A 15,577-nucleotide genomic window follows, 5' to 3' on the forward strand; every position below is an offset into this window, starting at 1 on the left:
AATATATATAAAAGCACCTACTTGCTATACATGTTGTATAAAAGGTCAACAGGAAGAGAGAATAAACAAGAAAATTGGAAAATGAGGATAAGCAAATGAAAAATAATAGGGAAGGAAAAAAGGTCGAAAGACAAATGTAAAGAGTAGAATAAAGAAAAATGAAAAAAAGTATTAAAATAAGCAGGAAATGATGAAAAGAAAGAAAAGCAAACACAAAGATAAATCAGAACAATCAATAAACAATCCATACATCCACCATACAATATAGCTAGAGTGTTCAGATATTTCCCTTCATATTGTAGTCCTTATGTAATTGAGGGAAGCCAAGCTGATTTTATCCTGGTAGACTGCAGAGTTGTTTGCCTTTAATTGGTGAGGGTTGTCAGCCTGGCAGAATCAGCCTCTTACCTGGAACCTGCACTTTGGGCATGGCCAACTGTAGACTTTTGTCACTGTTTCTACACCTGACCATCTCAGTTGTCTTCGGAAAGAGAGGATATGACTTGGTCTGCCTAATCCATGGTTTTGTCATCTTTTGCCAGTGACCTCCCATACCTGCTACCCTCCCTGCAGGACAAATCTCATGCTTACTTTTATGTTCTTTCTCTGGGGGTCTTGTTATAATATCTGTCTAGATGTTCTACTAGAGCCTCATGCATTCATAGGAGGGGTTATGGGGAGCTTAGTGGATTTTGGGGGGTATTTGCTGTTTGGAGGGAGGGCCTGGTTAGAAGAGACTTGTCCCTGTGAGCATTGTATTGAAAGATCTAGCTCCCTTCCCTACTCTTCTTTGATCTCTGTGCTTCATGCTGCCATGCCATGAGAAATTTTCATCTGCTATGCCCCCCTTCCATGCCTCAGTGCCTTGGTGCTAATTATGTACTGAACCCTCTACAAATTGTAAGCCAAAATAAATGTTTCCTCCTTCAAATTTTGGATGTCAGCTAATGTGTCTCAGTGATGAGACAGTAATTTCCATCCACTCTATAACCAGAGGGCCTCTTCCCTGGCTGAGACTCTATTACTTCACCCTCAGATATTTATCCATTCCTGGTCTCTGCCTCAAGATCTCCATTTTCCAACCTGTGGAACTTGGCACAGTGCTTAGGCTAAGCAAAGTCCCTCCTTTGCCTTTCTGGGGCAGTAGGCTGTGGGCAGGATATCACCCTGTGTCTGATTTTTCTGGTGATTGGAGAATTGTTAGGAAAGTACCTCTCTAGTCTGACTCTGTTGACTTTTCCCTGTCTGTCATGTCTCCAGGGGAATACCACCTGTGGCTCTCTACCAGCAAGAATGGTGCTACCCATAATTTGTTGTGGTCAGCCTTTCTCTGTTTATGTTAGGAGGCTTCCCTTGTTGATGTTGATCAGTGGATAGGATGACACAGGGACATCGTGTTCTCTGGTGTTTAGGAGACTGAGTGGCAGCCAAATTGGCTTTGTTTGTGTTGCTAGCTTTCATTCTCTGGTTGTAGTATGTAAATTCCCTTGGGCCTGTTGCTTTGGTTTGTCTTTCAAGTTGGAGGGAAAATATGGAGGGAGTCTATTCTACTGGCTTTTACAATACTGTGTCTTTCAGGCTGTTAAAATGATGTGTTTAATAGGTAAACTGTATGTGTTTGTGGGCAGGGTTGGGGGTGGGGCAGCAGACCAGGAGTGATTCCTCTTCTCTTCTTCAACAATTCAGGTATTAGGTTCAACCTAGAGAATTTGTCTTTCAGTTTAATTTTCCATGTCTGGCTGTATTTACCTTGCCCTATTTCAGATTATCTTATCCTGTGTCTCTCATCTGAGCATCACCAACATATATTGTGTACTTGATTATGTTTAATCTCTCTCTTGAGCACCTTAAGGAGAATTTTAGGCAGTTTATGGTTGGTGAATAACCCATTTCTGTAAATTATGAATAAGTTAATCAAATAGTTTTATTGGGAAAAGAGAGTTTGGTGGAGTGTTACAAATTAGTGTGCTGCATTTTATTGTGCTTATTATTTTGTCATATAATTTTCCATATAAGTAGAATATACTCATTTTGGGTTTTGTGTTAATATTTCCAAACATGAAGTAATACTAATTAGATAGAAAATGTATCTAACAGTTTTTTGTATTTTAGTGAATATTTTTCAGTATCCTTTGTGTACAACTTAGTGAAAATATATTTTTAAAACATTAAAAATAAATGAACCTATTTGCCCACATTAAACTCACTAACTTACTTTTCATTTTTTCAGGACCCCCTGTCCTTAACTTTGGTAATATTTGTGTGAATTCCACAAATACTCATTCACTGCATCTTATTAATATGCTCTCTGTGCATATTTTGATTAAATTAGATATCAATTTTAAAGAACTTCAGAATACTAAAATATTTTCGTATGTGATTCCACCTACATCCAGTAGTCATGTTCCAATAATACTTCAAACTTTTATCATTGGAAAAATTTGGAGGTAATATTTTATTTTTCAAGTTTCTATTTTTCTAGAATCATAATGGATATGTATTTACCCAAATAATTGTACTGTGTACTAGATTTTATTTCAAGATATAGAAATGCACTTGAACTGTAGATTCATGGGTTTATAGTTCAGTAATCATCCATTTCTCTTTCATGAACATTTTAAATTATTATACATTATGAACTAAATATGTATATCAATCAATAGTATATGCATTTTATATGAAACTGAATTGTTACTATAAAGAACTATTATCAATTAAATTTGGATTGCTTTGTTATGTTGCAGATCTTTTGCCTTTACTGTAAACAACATACCTGCTGGGCATATTTTAGTGACTGCAGAAGTCCTTCCTTTAAAACTTGAGCTATCTTCAGATGAGATAGTGTTGAAACCACGAGGTTTCTTGTTGGAAACATACTTCCGCGGGACAATTAGGTTATATAATCATCAGAACAAGTCTGCCCAATTTGGATGGCAGCCAGTGAACTCACTACAAGGGATAGCGTTTTCAATTCGTCCAGCTAAAGGTAATGGCTGATTCTGTTCATTTCATTTATGCATTCATTCATTCATTCATTCATTCATGTATTTGGTATTAATCATTTTCTCTCTACTGGGTAATTGTACCTAGAGCATAGAAATAGCCTAGATAACTGTCCTTAAGGATATTTATTTTTACATACATAAATATGACTTGAAATTATGGATGCTGCACTAGTTAGGATTCTTGAGAGGTAGAAAAAAGCAATATAGGAAATAGAGATAAAGTTGGAAGTGGAGATGGAGATGAGAAACAAAGATATTTTAAGGAACTGGCTCTTTGTTACACAACTGTGTGACCAGGCAAGTCTGAACATTTTAATATGAAGGCATTGGTGGACATTCTGATTAAATTTAGCAAGTGGAAAAAAGTCTGTCCTTTCATTAGAGCTGGGAATCATTTATATGCCCGTATTAATTGGGATTGATTTAACACTATCTGGGGTCATAATTTATTAAATATATGAGATACACTTTTACCAATATTTTCCAGACTCATTTAACTATTATATTGATAATATGAGGATCTATTGAAATAAAATAATTAGTGAAGAAAGAGATCATATTTCTAACATGTAAGGTATTCTAGTTATACTTTAATTTTATTGGAACAGTTATGGCATTCCAGCTATATGTTCTCACCAATGATCTGATAATTCCTCCACAGCATCTGAAACACACAGAATACTAAGGCTTTTTCCTGTATTTCTCCATCCTAATGAGGACTAAATGGACTGGGCTTGTCCATGTGATTGTCGTGCAAATACAATGATGATTCCTTTTTTAAACATACTATAAGTAGCATTACAGTATTTATTAGAAACTGTATCACCAGCTATGCTTCTTTGGGTCTTTAGAACTATGATTTTTATAGTGGAGATTTCAGTATTTATTTTTTTCTTTGAGTTTCCAATGCCCTGAGAATTTCTTTTAATCAAACAATTACTAAGTCATAAATTCATAGTTACTTGATTCCAAATAAAATATTTATATGAATAATATTACTATTTAAGTTTTTTTTCCATTCTAAAAATATTAACGATACAATTCTCGAATCTATGTTGCACAGTACCAAGGAAGATGTGTATTGCATTGATTTGAATGTATGTATAGATTGTTTTTTTTCAGAAATTCAGATAAAACAATTTTATGTTATCCTTTGCCTCTTGTATGAAGAGAAAGTGATTTTTATGAGGCTATTTTCTTTATACTGTATTGATTTTACATCCTGGACAGTACATTTAATCATATACATTTTTTTCCTTTTTTGTAAAACAACTTGATAATTCAAAATGAAAACTTATTTTGTGTCTGTCTATTAACCCTGACATATGCTATATTTTGGATTTGTGTTTAGACTGCATAAATTTCAAGGGGAGAAAGTAAGAGTGAATTTATGTTTTCTGAGATAGAAGTAACTTCAAATTGATTTTATACAGTTGTTATTCATGCATCTGTTCTGTTTTCTGACATAGAGTTGAATTTTAAGTTGATATTTTCTATGGCTATTATTTATGCTTCTGTTTGTTTTCCTTCTTTGCATTCTCTATTCTTACTAAAATACTGAATCAGTCCTTGAACTTCTCTTCAGTCATTTCATTTTCATCATCTTTCTCAGTTATCTCATTCCTTGACCATATGCAGTGTTATGGTTTGTGTCTAGGTGTCCCCCCAAAGCCTCAGGCAGTCTTGGGGCAGCTTCTGGAGTTTGTGATTGATCACTGTGGGTGTGGATGCTGCCTGCCCTGGGGCAGGTAATTTGCATTACAATGTAAGGTGGGAAGAGAAGCTAGCTGCTTGAGCTGCTGCTACCCCTCCCTTGTGCTCTTGCTCTTTGCCACCACCATGAAAGGTTGCTTTCTGCTGTGTGCTGCTCTGCTTTGGACCCAGCTGAGTATGGACTGAAACCTCCAGTAACTGTGAGCTAAATAAACCTTTCCTTCCTTCATTTCGAGTGTCGGGTATTTGCCCCAGCAAGGAGAGAAGAGTAACTAAGACATGCAGCATCTGTCCTGCTAGTCCCAACTGTGCTCAGTTCAGCCATCCACTTTCATTTCACTGTCCCCTGATAAGCAATTTTTTTTTTCTGATTAAGAAAACATTTTTTTCTCCTCAAGTAGACAGTTCATCATTGATATATAATCTGTTTATTAGTCTCACCTCTTCTCAGGTCAATTAAATGGCTTTATTTCTAACACTGAGTCTTCTTTGACAAAGTGAATTCCCATTGTAATTTTCCTGAAACCTAACTTTCTGCATTCAAATGTGGTAATAACTACACTTCCTTCATTCTTTGTTCTCCTGTAAAGGTCCACCTTATTTTTCATATCACAGCTCAAATGCTATCTCCTGTTCTTCTTGGATTAATTTAAGAATTCTTACACCAGTTTTGATCTCATTATACATCTGTTTTGTTATTTGCACACATTTATTTATATGTGCCTTACTGCTCTGAACCTTGTTAAGCTCAAATATGGTATTTGTTCACCTTGCTAACAAAAATATTTTACTTTGACAGAGAAAAGTACTTCAGAGAATGCTTGCTTCCAGCTTCTTTTACCAAAGCCATAAGACATCTGTGGTATCAGTTGATTTACCTGCTTTGTCTTCAATCAAGTTTAATGTTTCTGTTTTCATTTTTAAGTCTTTGAACCATTTTGATTTTATAGTTTGTATATAGTGAGAGATAGTTTCAATCTTTTGCAAAATGATAACTAGTTTTCACAACACTTGTTGAATAGACTATCTTTTCTCCAACATATATCTTTGGAGATTTTGTTGAGTATCATATAGTTGAATTGTATCTAGGGATGCTTCTCTGTTCTTTATTATGTTTTACTGATTCATATTTTTGTTCTAGTATCATATCATTTTTCTACTATTACTTTACATTATAGCTTCAAGTCAGATACTACTATACTTATTGCTTTGTTCTTCTTGCTCCAGATTACTTTGGCTATTGCAGGTCTGTGTATATTTTCTTATAGTTTCAAAATTTGCAGATTTTTCAAATGTAATTTTTCAAAGTAGTTACTATCTTCTGGATTTCAACAGTGTCTGTTGTGAATTCACCTTTTTCATTTCTAATTGTAGTGATGTGACTTTCTTTCCTCTTTTTGTAAATCTGGCTAAGAATTTGTTTGTTTTATTTATTCTATCAAAGAAACAACTCTTTGGTTTATTTTTTTCACTCTCATTTTCATTGATTTCTGCTCTTTATAGTTTCCCTGTTTAATTGTGGTTTGGGAATGGTTTGTTTTTATTACTCAAGTATATTAAGATTTCACACAATATTATTTAATTGGTCTTGGTCTTTTTTCCTAATGTGGGCATTGATTACATTGATCTTTCCTTTTAGAACTGATTTCATGACACCAGAAAGGTATTGATAAGCTGTTCAATCATCGTTATTATCTTCTCAAAAAATTTTAAATTATCTCTTTGATTTGTTCTCTGATCCATTGGGCTTTAGGAGTATGTTGTTAATTTTTTAGGGGTTTTTGAATTTTCTGCAATCTCTTCTGTAGTTGATTTACATTACACAGTGCTCTGAAATTATTTCTAGGGTATTTTCAATTCTTTTGTATTTATATAAGCAGGTTGTGTAGAGTAGTATATTATCCACCTTAGATAATGCATCAGGTGCTGAAGAAAAGAACAAATGTTGTGTTATACAGGGTTGCAATATGAGTAAATATCTATTATGTACATATGTTCAAAGTTGTGGCTCAGCTCTGATAATTCTTTTTTCATTAATTAAATCTGTTGATACATTTTAGTTATACATAATTATCACATCCATAATAGGGAATTTATATCTTTACATAATATATCATGATTTTTCCCATTTAATTTCCTTCTCTTCAACTTGTCTTTCTCACCTTATTTACAGAAGCTTTCTTTCCACTTTTTTCTTGTTTTTTATATTTTTTCTTTTCCTTCATTTTCCCCTGACTCTATTGCTTTATTTTTACTTTCTCTATTACTCTGCTAAAGTGTGGTGCTAAAATTCCCTATTAAGATTGTTTTTATGTTTATTTGAAATTGCTTCTTTTAGCTTTAGCAGTTTTGTTTTATGAATATAGGAGCTGTGATATTTGGTACATATATTTTTATAAATGTCCTCTCTTCTTGCTGAATTGTTCACTTACTGAGTATGGAGTGAAATTCTTTGTCTTTCCCAGTTAGTTTTATCATGAGTTTATACCATGAAGGCATAAATGTTAGAGTATTCTAAACAGAATGTCAAGTGCACAAAAAATGATAGAGATCAACAAATGAGATTATATCAGACAAAAAGCTTCTGTACAGTAAAAGAATCAATAAGTATAATGAAAGAACAAGCTAACGAATGGGAAAAACATTGTCATCTACACCTCAGACAGCAGACTGATATGTAGAATGTATGAAGAACTAAAAAATAATCTTGTCTAAACAATATTAGTAGAAGACTGGGCATGGTGGCGCTCATCTGTAATCCGAGCTCTTTGGGAGGCTGAACACAGATGGAGTACAACAAGTTCGATCTATGTCATGACACCCTGTAGACCCTTACTAAAAAAAATACAAAAAAATAAGCAATATTAGTACATATTTTTCTTCTCGTTGAACTAAGAGAGTGTAGCTGTATATCTATCCTAACTCTCTTGCATATACACATACATTTGTTTTCACTACAAATAGATCCTTTATTTATATCCCCCTTTTTGTCTACATCTTGTCCTCTGAATAACTACTATGAAGACACCAATATGTAATGTATTAATTATTGTAAGTGTCATACTAACTAGTTTTAATACTGTTTCATTGCTTTTATCTTTTTTCTCCTTAAAATGAATAGAAGATTAAAAAAGAAAAAATAAATAAATGCAGTGGAGGAAGTAAAAAACTAAAATAAAAATGTGAACTATGAAAAAATCTATCTAAAACTAAAGACTCAGTCAGAAATGGGTAACAGAAACAGATAGACATCTCACAGAGGAAGACATGTAAATGTTCAATAAAACATATGAAAATAAATCTTACTGTGGGAAGAATGGTGATAATAAAGGAGTCAAAGTATAACAAATACTGGCATTGCAGTGGTAAAAAAATTCTTTCATTGTTGTAAGAATCATAAACTAGGATAATCCTTATAGAAATCAGCATGGAAATGTCTCAAAGAACTGAAATTTAAAAAATATATATATATGACCCAGTGATCTCCTGTGAGTTGTCTTCCCCAGAGAGTTTTAAATATCATACTACAGTAGTACTTGATTATAAGTGTTTCTAACAAGACAAATCATAATAGTTAAATCCTATAGTAGCCTTTAAAGAAAATATGGTATCTATATATACTTTAATATTACTCAATTATGAGGAATAACTAATCTGAGACAGTTTCAGGAAAATGAATGTACCTGGAAAATACAATGTTGACTGAAATAAACCAGACACACAAGTTTAAATGCCATATAGTATCTCTCATTTGAGTGAAACAAAATACAAAAAAAGACTATGAGATAGATAGAATGGAACAAGTAGACGTGGCCCATAAGAACAATTTCAGAGCCTCTTGTTTTATGAAAGGAAGAATTTATTAGTTATTTTATCATCAAAAATGTTTTTCCTTGCTTCAAAGGAGGTAATAAATATAAATAATTGAAATGTCTCGCTTTAAAAGTTCCGGACACTACATAGGTTCTCAATGCATTTCAATTACAGACATGTGTAAATTACTATTAGCTATAGGAGAGTTTACATATGTAGCTAGAGATTTATACACATGAAAAAATAATTTTGAGTAATAGTAATTCCTTCCTCTGAAAGTTGTCTGGTGTTGATAAGTATTCAAGAAAGTTAGGAAATAAATAGAGGGAATATTTATGAAGGATAAACTATTTTCTATATTTTATATTTAAAACTTTCTCTAGTCCTAGAATGTTTGTTTCATTAACATGTTTTCCATCATGTTTCAAATATTGGCATATTTTTGTCATATATTTTCATTTGTCTATTAAAATTGAGAAATATGGCATGTATACATATTAGACTGTAATAAGTGCTATAATTAGATTTTAAACAAATCCTATAAGGCTATGTTTAATCAATACTATCTCACAAATCATTTTCTTTTTTCTTTTTTTTTTTTTTTTTTTTTGCGGAACCAGGGATTGAACTCAGATCCTTGCGTTTGCCAGTCAAGCGCTTATCCTACTGAGCCATCTCCCTGGCCCCCTCATTTTCTTATTATATAATTTAACTCTAATAATTTACTGTATAATGACATTGCAGTTTTAGGCCACCTGAGATTTTCAGTAGTCACAAAAATCAACTTAGCAAATATGATTTACATCTTCTTTATATATTCTGTGTAGGTATTATTGAACCATATTCATCATTGGAATGTGAAGTAACATGGCACCCAGGTTTCACTTCTCCAGAAAGAGGCATATTCATTCTTCATGTTATTGATGGAACCACCTTAATACTACAGTGTATTACAAATGTAATTACTTCTCTTGAGTATAATTTTTAACTTGATGTCTGTAATTTTTGAATATTTACATGTGTCTCTACTGGAAAATATATCTTATATGTTTAATGATATAACATATGGAAAAAGTGACTTTTACACAATATTTAACTAACCAAATTGACTTAAGTCTTTCATGGCTCCTCCAGCCTATCTTGAATGAAGGCTTTAATAAAAAGATGTTAAGCTAATTAGAATTAACTCAAATTCAGAACATTTTAAAAACTATTAGACTGTCAGAGGCTCTATAACTGCCTAATAACATGAAATAAAATTATTTCATCAATAGACAGCAAAGAAAAATAAAATTATATTTGGTCTTACTGTATTGCATTATTATTCTAGTGGTAGTAGTTAATTTTCAGTATAAAATGGATTATATAATTTATATAACAGGCAAAGACCAACATTTTTATTTATGTAAAATATACTTTTAAAAATAAGAGCAAAGTTAATTAGATAACTTTTATTTTATTTTTCTTTTTTGTTTAAGGAAACATTTTATGTATGTACCAAAATTCTCACTTAGAGTTTTTAAAAAATATTTTCTATTTATTTATTTTGGTATGGGAAACTGAACTCAGGACCTTATACTTGCTTTCATACAAACAGAAATGAGCACATTCAATATCAACAACTTATAACACCTTTGTAAAACAATACAAATTCAGTTAGATCAAAAAACAAAACACAGTATTACAAAAGAAGCACCTCCACCTCTAGTTCATTTTTCTCTCGGGGTCTCTCTGATGGTCATCAATATTCTTACTTCTACAACAATTGATTATTTTTGATTCTGAACTTGATATACATGCAATCAAGCCACATATACTATTTCTTTTACAGCTTCTTTTGATCATTAAGTTCATGGGATTAATTTATGCTCATGCATGTGTTTGTAAATTATTCTTTCTCACTCCTGAATAGCATCCAATTGTAAGAATTTACCATCACTTGCCCTTTATACTGCTAAAGTTGGTTTTTTTCAGACATTTAGCTAATATAGCCAGGCATAGTGACACATGCCCATAATCCCAACCACCCAGAAGTCTGGGACAAGAAGACCATAAAATCAGACCAGCTTGTGCAATGTAGCAAGATTTTATCTTGTGATTAGTTTTTTAAGGGGCCAGTGAGATAGCTAAGCAGACTACAGCACCTGCCTAAGCAAGCTTAGGCAAATACAGGGACTGCGGTTCTATCCCTGGCATCACATGCTATGCTAGCCCCACCTCCACGGTGGGTTGAGCCAGCCACAGAGTTCTGGAGTAGTGGAATACACCTGTAATCTCAGCTCTTGGGAGGCTGAAAGCAGGAGGATCACCACGCGTCTGAGCTGCAAAATGTGACCCTGAATCAACCAAATACATTAAAACATAGTAATAATAAATAAATAAATAAATAAATAGATAATAAAATATAAAAAATAACTTAAGATATAACTCATTCTCCAAGTTCAATCTCCAGTATCACAAAAAGTTAGCCAATATGATCATTTTCTAAAAGCATTCTTAATACTAGATTTTGTTAAATATATTAAAATTTTTAAAACTTCTTTATACAATATGTTCAACAAGTATACTATTATAAGTTTGCCAGTGCACTCACTTTGCATGTGTTTTTTTCTAATAGACAAAAGATGAAATTAACTGATTTACCATTAGCATGAATAATAAATAAATACCATTTATTGAGTAATTATCATGTGTAAAGTACCCTGTTGTTCATGTATTACCTAATTTAATCATTACAACTTTATTATTCAGTCAACAGATACATGAAGAAAACGTGTTCTGTGATTTACTAGTTTGTGAAATACTTTGTCTGGAATGAGGAAGGGGATACCTGTATCTACAAATATGTCCTCATTCTCAAATAATCCAAGTGTATTTTATCAGTATATTAATCCCTATGAGCAAACTTCCACTATGAGCATTCCTAGATAATTTCACTAGGCAATATGTTTCCCATATTTAGATGACCTTTGAAGCTTCCTCCTTTAATATAGTATATAGTAATATTCTGTACATAAAGAAGAAAAACAGTGCCCTAAGATTCTTTCTGTAATTGATAAGTATGTTTTTTAGGCCTGTATGCACCTTTCCTACAGAAACCTACTTGCCATGACTTTTTCAGTTTGGGAGTATATTTTAAATATTTCATTTTATTTTCTCTCTCTTAAACACTACAATATCTGAAAACACTTTATATTTTAAATAGCACCATGAAGCTAAAGACTGAAGTTATAGGAATACAAATACATTTTTAGCACTAGTATTACTATTTTGTCATTTTTTGCCATGTGCAATACTGAGTTTTATGATAGTAAGGATTTTATATTCAGCTATAAAGATACAACATTAGATTGATGCACCAAAATAATATGTCTGAAATGTATTTATATGTGCTCTGTACAGTCGGTGAATGCAATTTATGCAGTTTCATCATTGTATGACTTTCATAGTAACTTTACATTTGATTTCTTCATCTATGAAGAATAACAGTACCATCCATCAATTTATCTAACAGTTATTACCTAGCCAGGGCTCTCTGTATCAGACCATATGCAGTTTGTATTTAAACATGAGTAATACAGTTTAGCTACCCTCCAGCTGTTTTCTGGTCTGGTGCATCTTAGTGAAAATGTAAATAAATGACTAATTGTATGTCTTGTTTATAATGGGCCCACAATACATTTATGATTGTCATTATCATCATGATTATTACCACCAAAATATCTAGATATATTTATCTAACATACCTAAATCCTAAATATCTATTTATTAGTAGTACAAACAAACTACTTACGTAAAATTGCTCCAATGACATCACTGTAATGTAGCTGGACTGTCACGGATTCAGTCTGATTTAAGAAAATAATATAATACCTCAAATACTTTTTAATCAAAATGGGAATGTAATAACATAATATGGAATTCATTTCGTATGTCAAACATTAAATAAATAATATAGGTGATTATAATTTGTCTTTCACTAATTATATCTTTAGTTAATATATTTACAAGTAAAACACTTCTTTTTTTGAAAAACGTAAACTATTTTATTTACTCTGAATTCATTTTCCGTTTCTTCCTCTCATTACAAGGTTCATGATGCCAAAGTCACATTTTTGGAGCCAAGGATATTGTTCAATAATAGTCCTCAAGGTTTAGCAACTTGGAAGAAAGCCATTCTTCATAATATAGGACAAAACCATGCATTTTTCAAGGTAATATATAATTTTGGTCATTTCTTATTTGAATCAAATCATATGATTTGAATCAGTTTGTTGGTGCTATGAGTCATCTGAGATATATTTATGCTAATTTTTAATTTTTCTACAGAAAAACATTTTCTGAATACAGTTCATCTGCTTTGTCTTTTTAATTTCCCATAAGCATTGTTTTTCTCTCTTCCTTCCTTCTTTCCCATTTTCCTTACATATTTCCTTTCTTCTGCTTTCCTCCATTTTTCTTCTTTGGTCTGTCAATTACTTTTATTTTTTAAAAGTGTTTGAAAGATGTTTTAAACATACATAATTAATACTTCATCACATATTTAGTTACATGTTTCTCTTTTTCTCTTAATTTCCACTCTATGGTCTGTGCTGTTTTCATATCAAATGATCCTTATTTTGATGGCATTCTTTGACTAGTCTATTTGTATTCATTGCTTCTTATTTAAAGAGAGTGAAGGAATAAGTGGTGTTAAGAGATTATTTAATGAAAAAAATATAACAAGATGCACACCCCATTAGTGGTAGTGGTGGTTAACTTTAACAGCTTTCATTTAGGCTTTATGTTAGCATGCCTTTTTTCTGCTCAAACCAACTCTGTCCAAAGTAAGTGAAAAAAAATCCTTTTCCACTTGGCTGCTTCAGAATTAATTTCTGCCTAGTCTATTTGCTTGTTGTATCTAAAATATTTTGACCAGTTTTCTTTTAAATTATATATTTAAGGATGGTAAATAGACTTAAATTGACCTCTAGCAATTTACATTTAAGTCCTTGGTAAGTTATTTATAGTATCTTTGAAAATTTTTAGACATTAGACCTTCTATCAAGGAGATAAAAGAAGGTTGTTTGTGCATCTTGTATTTTCATTAAGATTTTAGTCTTCAGGAACTAGGAAAGGCATATCAAAGTTGTATATAGAATGTTCTCATCAGTTCTAAGATATATATTTCATTTGTTTAAACTTTGCAATTTTGGGAGTACAGCAGGAAATCAACCGTATTTGAATCAGAAAAAGCCCCTACTATGAGTTCTTTTTGTGAGAGTTGAAATATCTTGTGGCAGGTTCAACCTCTGATATTTTCAAACAATATTAAAAAATCACTTCATATGCTATGCTCAGATATTCTCTTTAACTAGTGGTGTGGATGCAACAAAAGCTTTGAGGCAGTAATTTTAAACATTCCTACAAATTTTCAATTGCAGGTTTGTGAAGACAGTCTTTTGCCTACCATTAATATTGTTCCATCACAAGGAATAGTTCCATTTGGGGGAATAACTGTTCTTCATGTTTCTTGTACACCTACTGTTGCAGAAAAATTTGATACAAAAGCAAAGGTTTGTCTACCCATAAGTCCTTTTGCATTATAAACACTCATCAGTTTTTTGATTTTGTAAAATATTTAAAGTAGTTGGTATATGACTATAACGTATTATGTAATTTAATACTTAGAAAAATATTTTAATTATTCTATTGGGAAATAATTGTGAAATTATGACACTAAAAGGCAATTTTTAAATTTCCTTTATTTTTACAGAAATTGAGATAGCTCTACATATGTATGAAATACTTTAGAAATCTAAAAAAATAACCAAACTGAATAAATCATATAATATAAAATTATGTATAGCAGAATTTGGTGGTATTTACAGAAAATGTTTGTGTTGCATAGTTGACAGATGTCAATATAGAGAGTTAGTCAGGGTGAGAATTCTACCCATTAATTTCTATTTTCAAAAACCTGATGGAGATTCTTAGGACCATTGCCTTAACCATCTTCTTTATATAAATATATGATTTTGCCCATACCATATATTCTAACTTTTCTCCTTTCTCTCTCTTTGTTGTTTAATCCTTAAATTCTGTTTCTTTCCATTTAACTGTTATATGTATGTATTTTTACATGTTACCCTGTTTTAGCTTTTGCTTTTGTTTCTCTTGCTCTTGTTTCTACTCTTCAAAATAAAGAAAATTATAATAAAATTGTTTGTGGTAGAAGTTGGCAATAGAAATTTCTACTAAGGGGAAATATATTCCTTGCGTAAATATGGGACATTTTCACATAAAATTACTGTCTTATTTGGCAAATTCTAAATCTTAACAAAATCTCACTGGTCATAGAAAGAAGGGTGAATGTTTTTATAACAGTAGGTAGTTCAAATTTTGTAAGTAATCCTAAACAGTTTTGATAACTACATGAATTGTATGTAAATTATATATAATATTAAAATATTAGTATCTACATTTCTCAGTTCTTTTATTGGGGATACTAGGAATCGAACTCAAAACCTCATGTTTGCCAGGCACTATGCGGCTGAAGTTCAACCCATTCCCCAATAACCACACTTTATAACACAAACATTTTAGAGTTATATTACCAAGGAGTTTTATAACTGCAAAGACATTACCTTGATTTGAGTCATTTCTCTAAGCTGTTTTTTATATGGAAAATAAAACATGAAGGACCACTCTGTGCAAAATTTTATTCAATTATAAAACCTAAGGAGTGGAATACAATCTTCAATCTGCTAATCAATTATGTGCATTCTCTCCCATTGGGAATTGTATATGCGACTATTGTTCAAAAATGAATAGCTTTAGTTATGTCCTCAATTTTATTTTCAATTATCATAGCAGTAAATAATTAAATAATATGCAGCTTATTCTAATGAACATTGATTTTCATGATCCCAAAATAAATAACCTGGGGCCAGTGAGATGGCTCAGTAGAATAAGTGCTTCCCTGGCAACTGAGTTCAATCTCCAGTTCTGCCAAAAAAAAAAAAAAAAAAAAAATCCCAACACTTGGGATCCCTGTGAGTTCAAAG

The 15,577-nt window shown here is 31.8% G+C and overlaps 1 protein-coding gene across 1 annotated transcript in view; it reads left to right on the plus strand.

Annotated features, from left to right (window-relative positions):
* The window catches only part of Cfap47 (cilia and flagella associated protein 47), a 529,200-nt gene that overhangs the window by 62,151 nt on the left and 451,472 nt on the right, over window positions 1-15,577 (plus strand). Inside the window, exons 14-18 of the mRNA XM_023707817.1 lie at window positions 2,231-2,447; window positions 2,745-2,986; window positions 9,359-9,489; window positions 12,623-12,745; window positions 13,955-14,086. Of these exons, the coding sequence (XP_023563585.1) occupies window positions 2,231-2,447; window positions 2,745-2,986; window positions 9,359-9,489; window positions 12,623-12,745; window positions 13,955-14,086 (845 nt within the window). The remainder of the gene's footprint in view (window positions 1-2,230; window positions 2,448-2,744; window positions 2,987-9,358; window positions 9,490-12,622; window positions 12,746-13,954; window positions 14,087-15,577) is intronic.

The sequence above is a fragment of the Octodon degus genome, unplaced genomic scaffold, assembly GCF_000260255.1.
Source record: "Octodon degus isolate 3935 unplaced genomic scaffold, OctDeg1.0 scaffold00313, whole genome shotgun sequence".
Lineage (NCBI taxonomy): Eukaryota > Metazoa > Chordata > Mammalia > Rodentia > Octodontidae > Octodon > Octodon degus.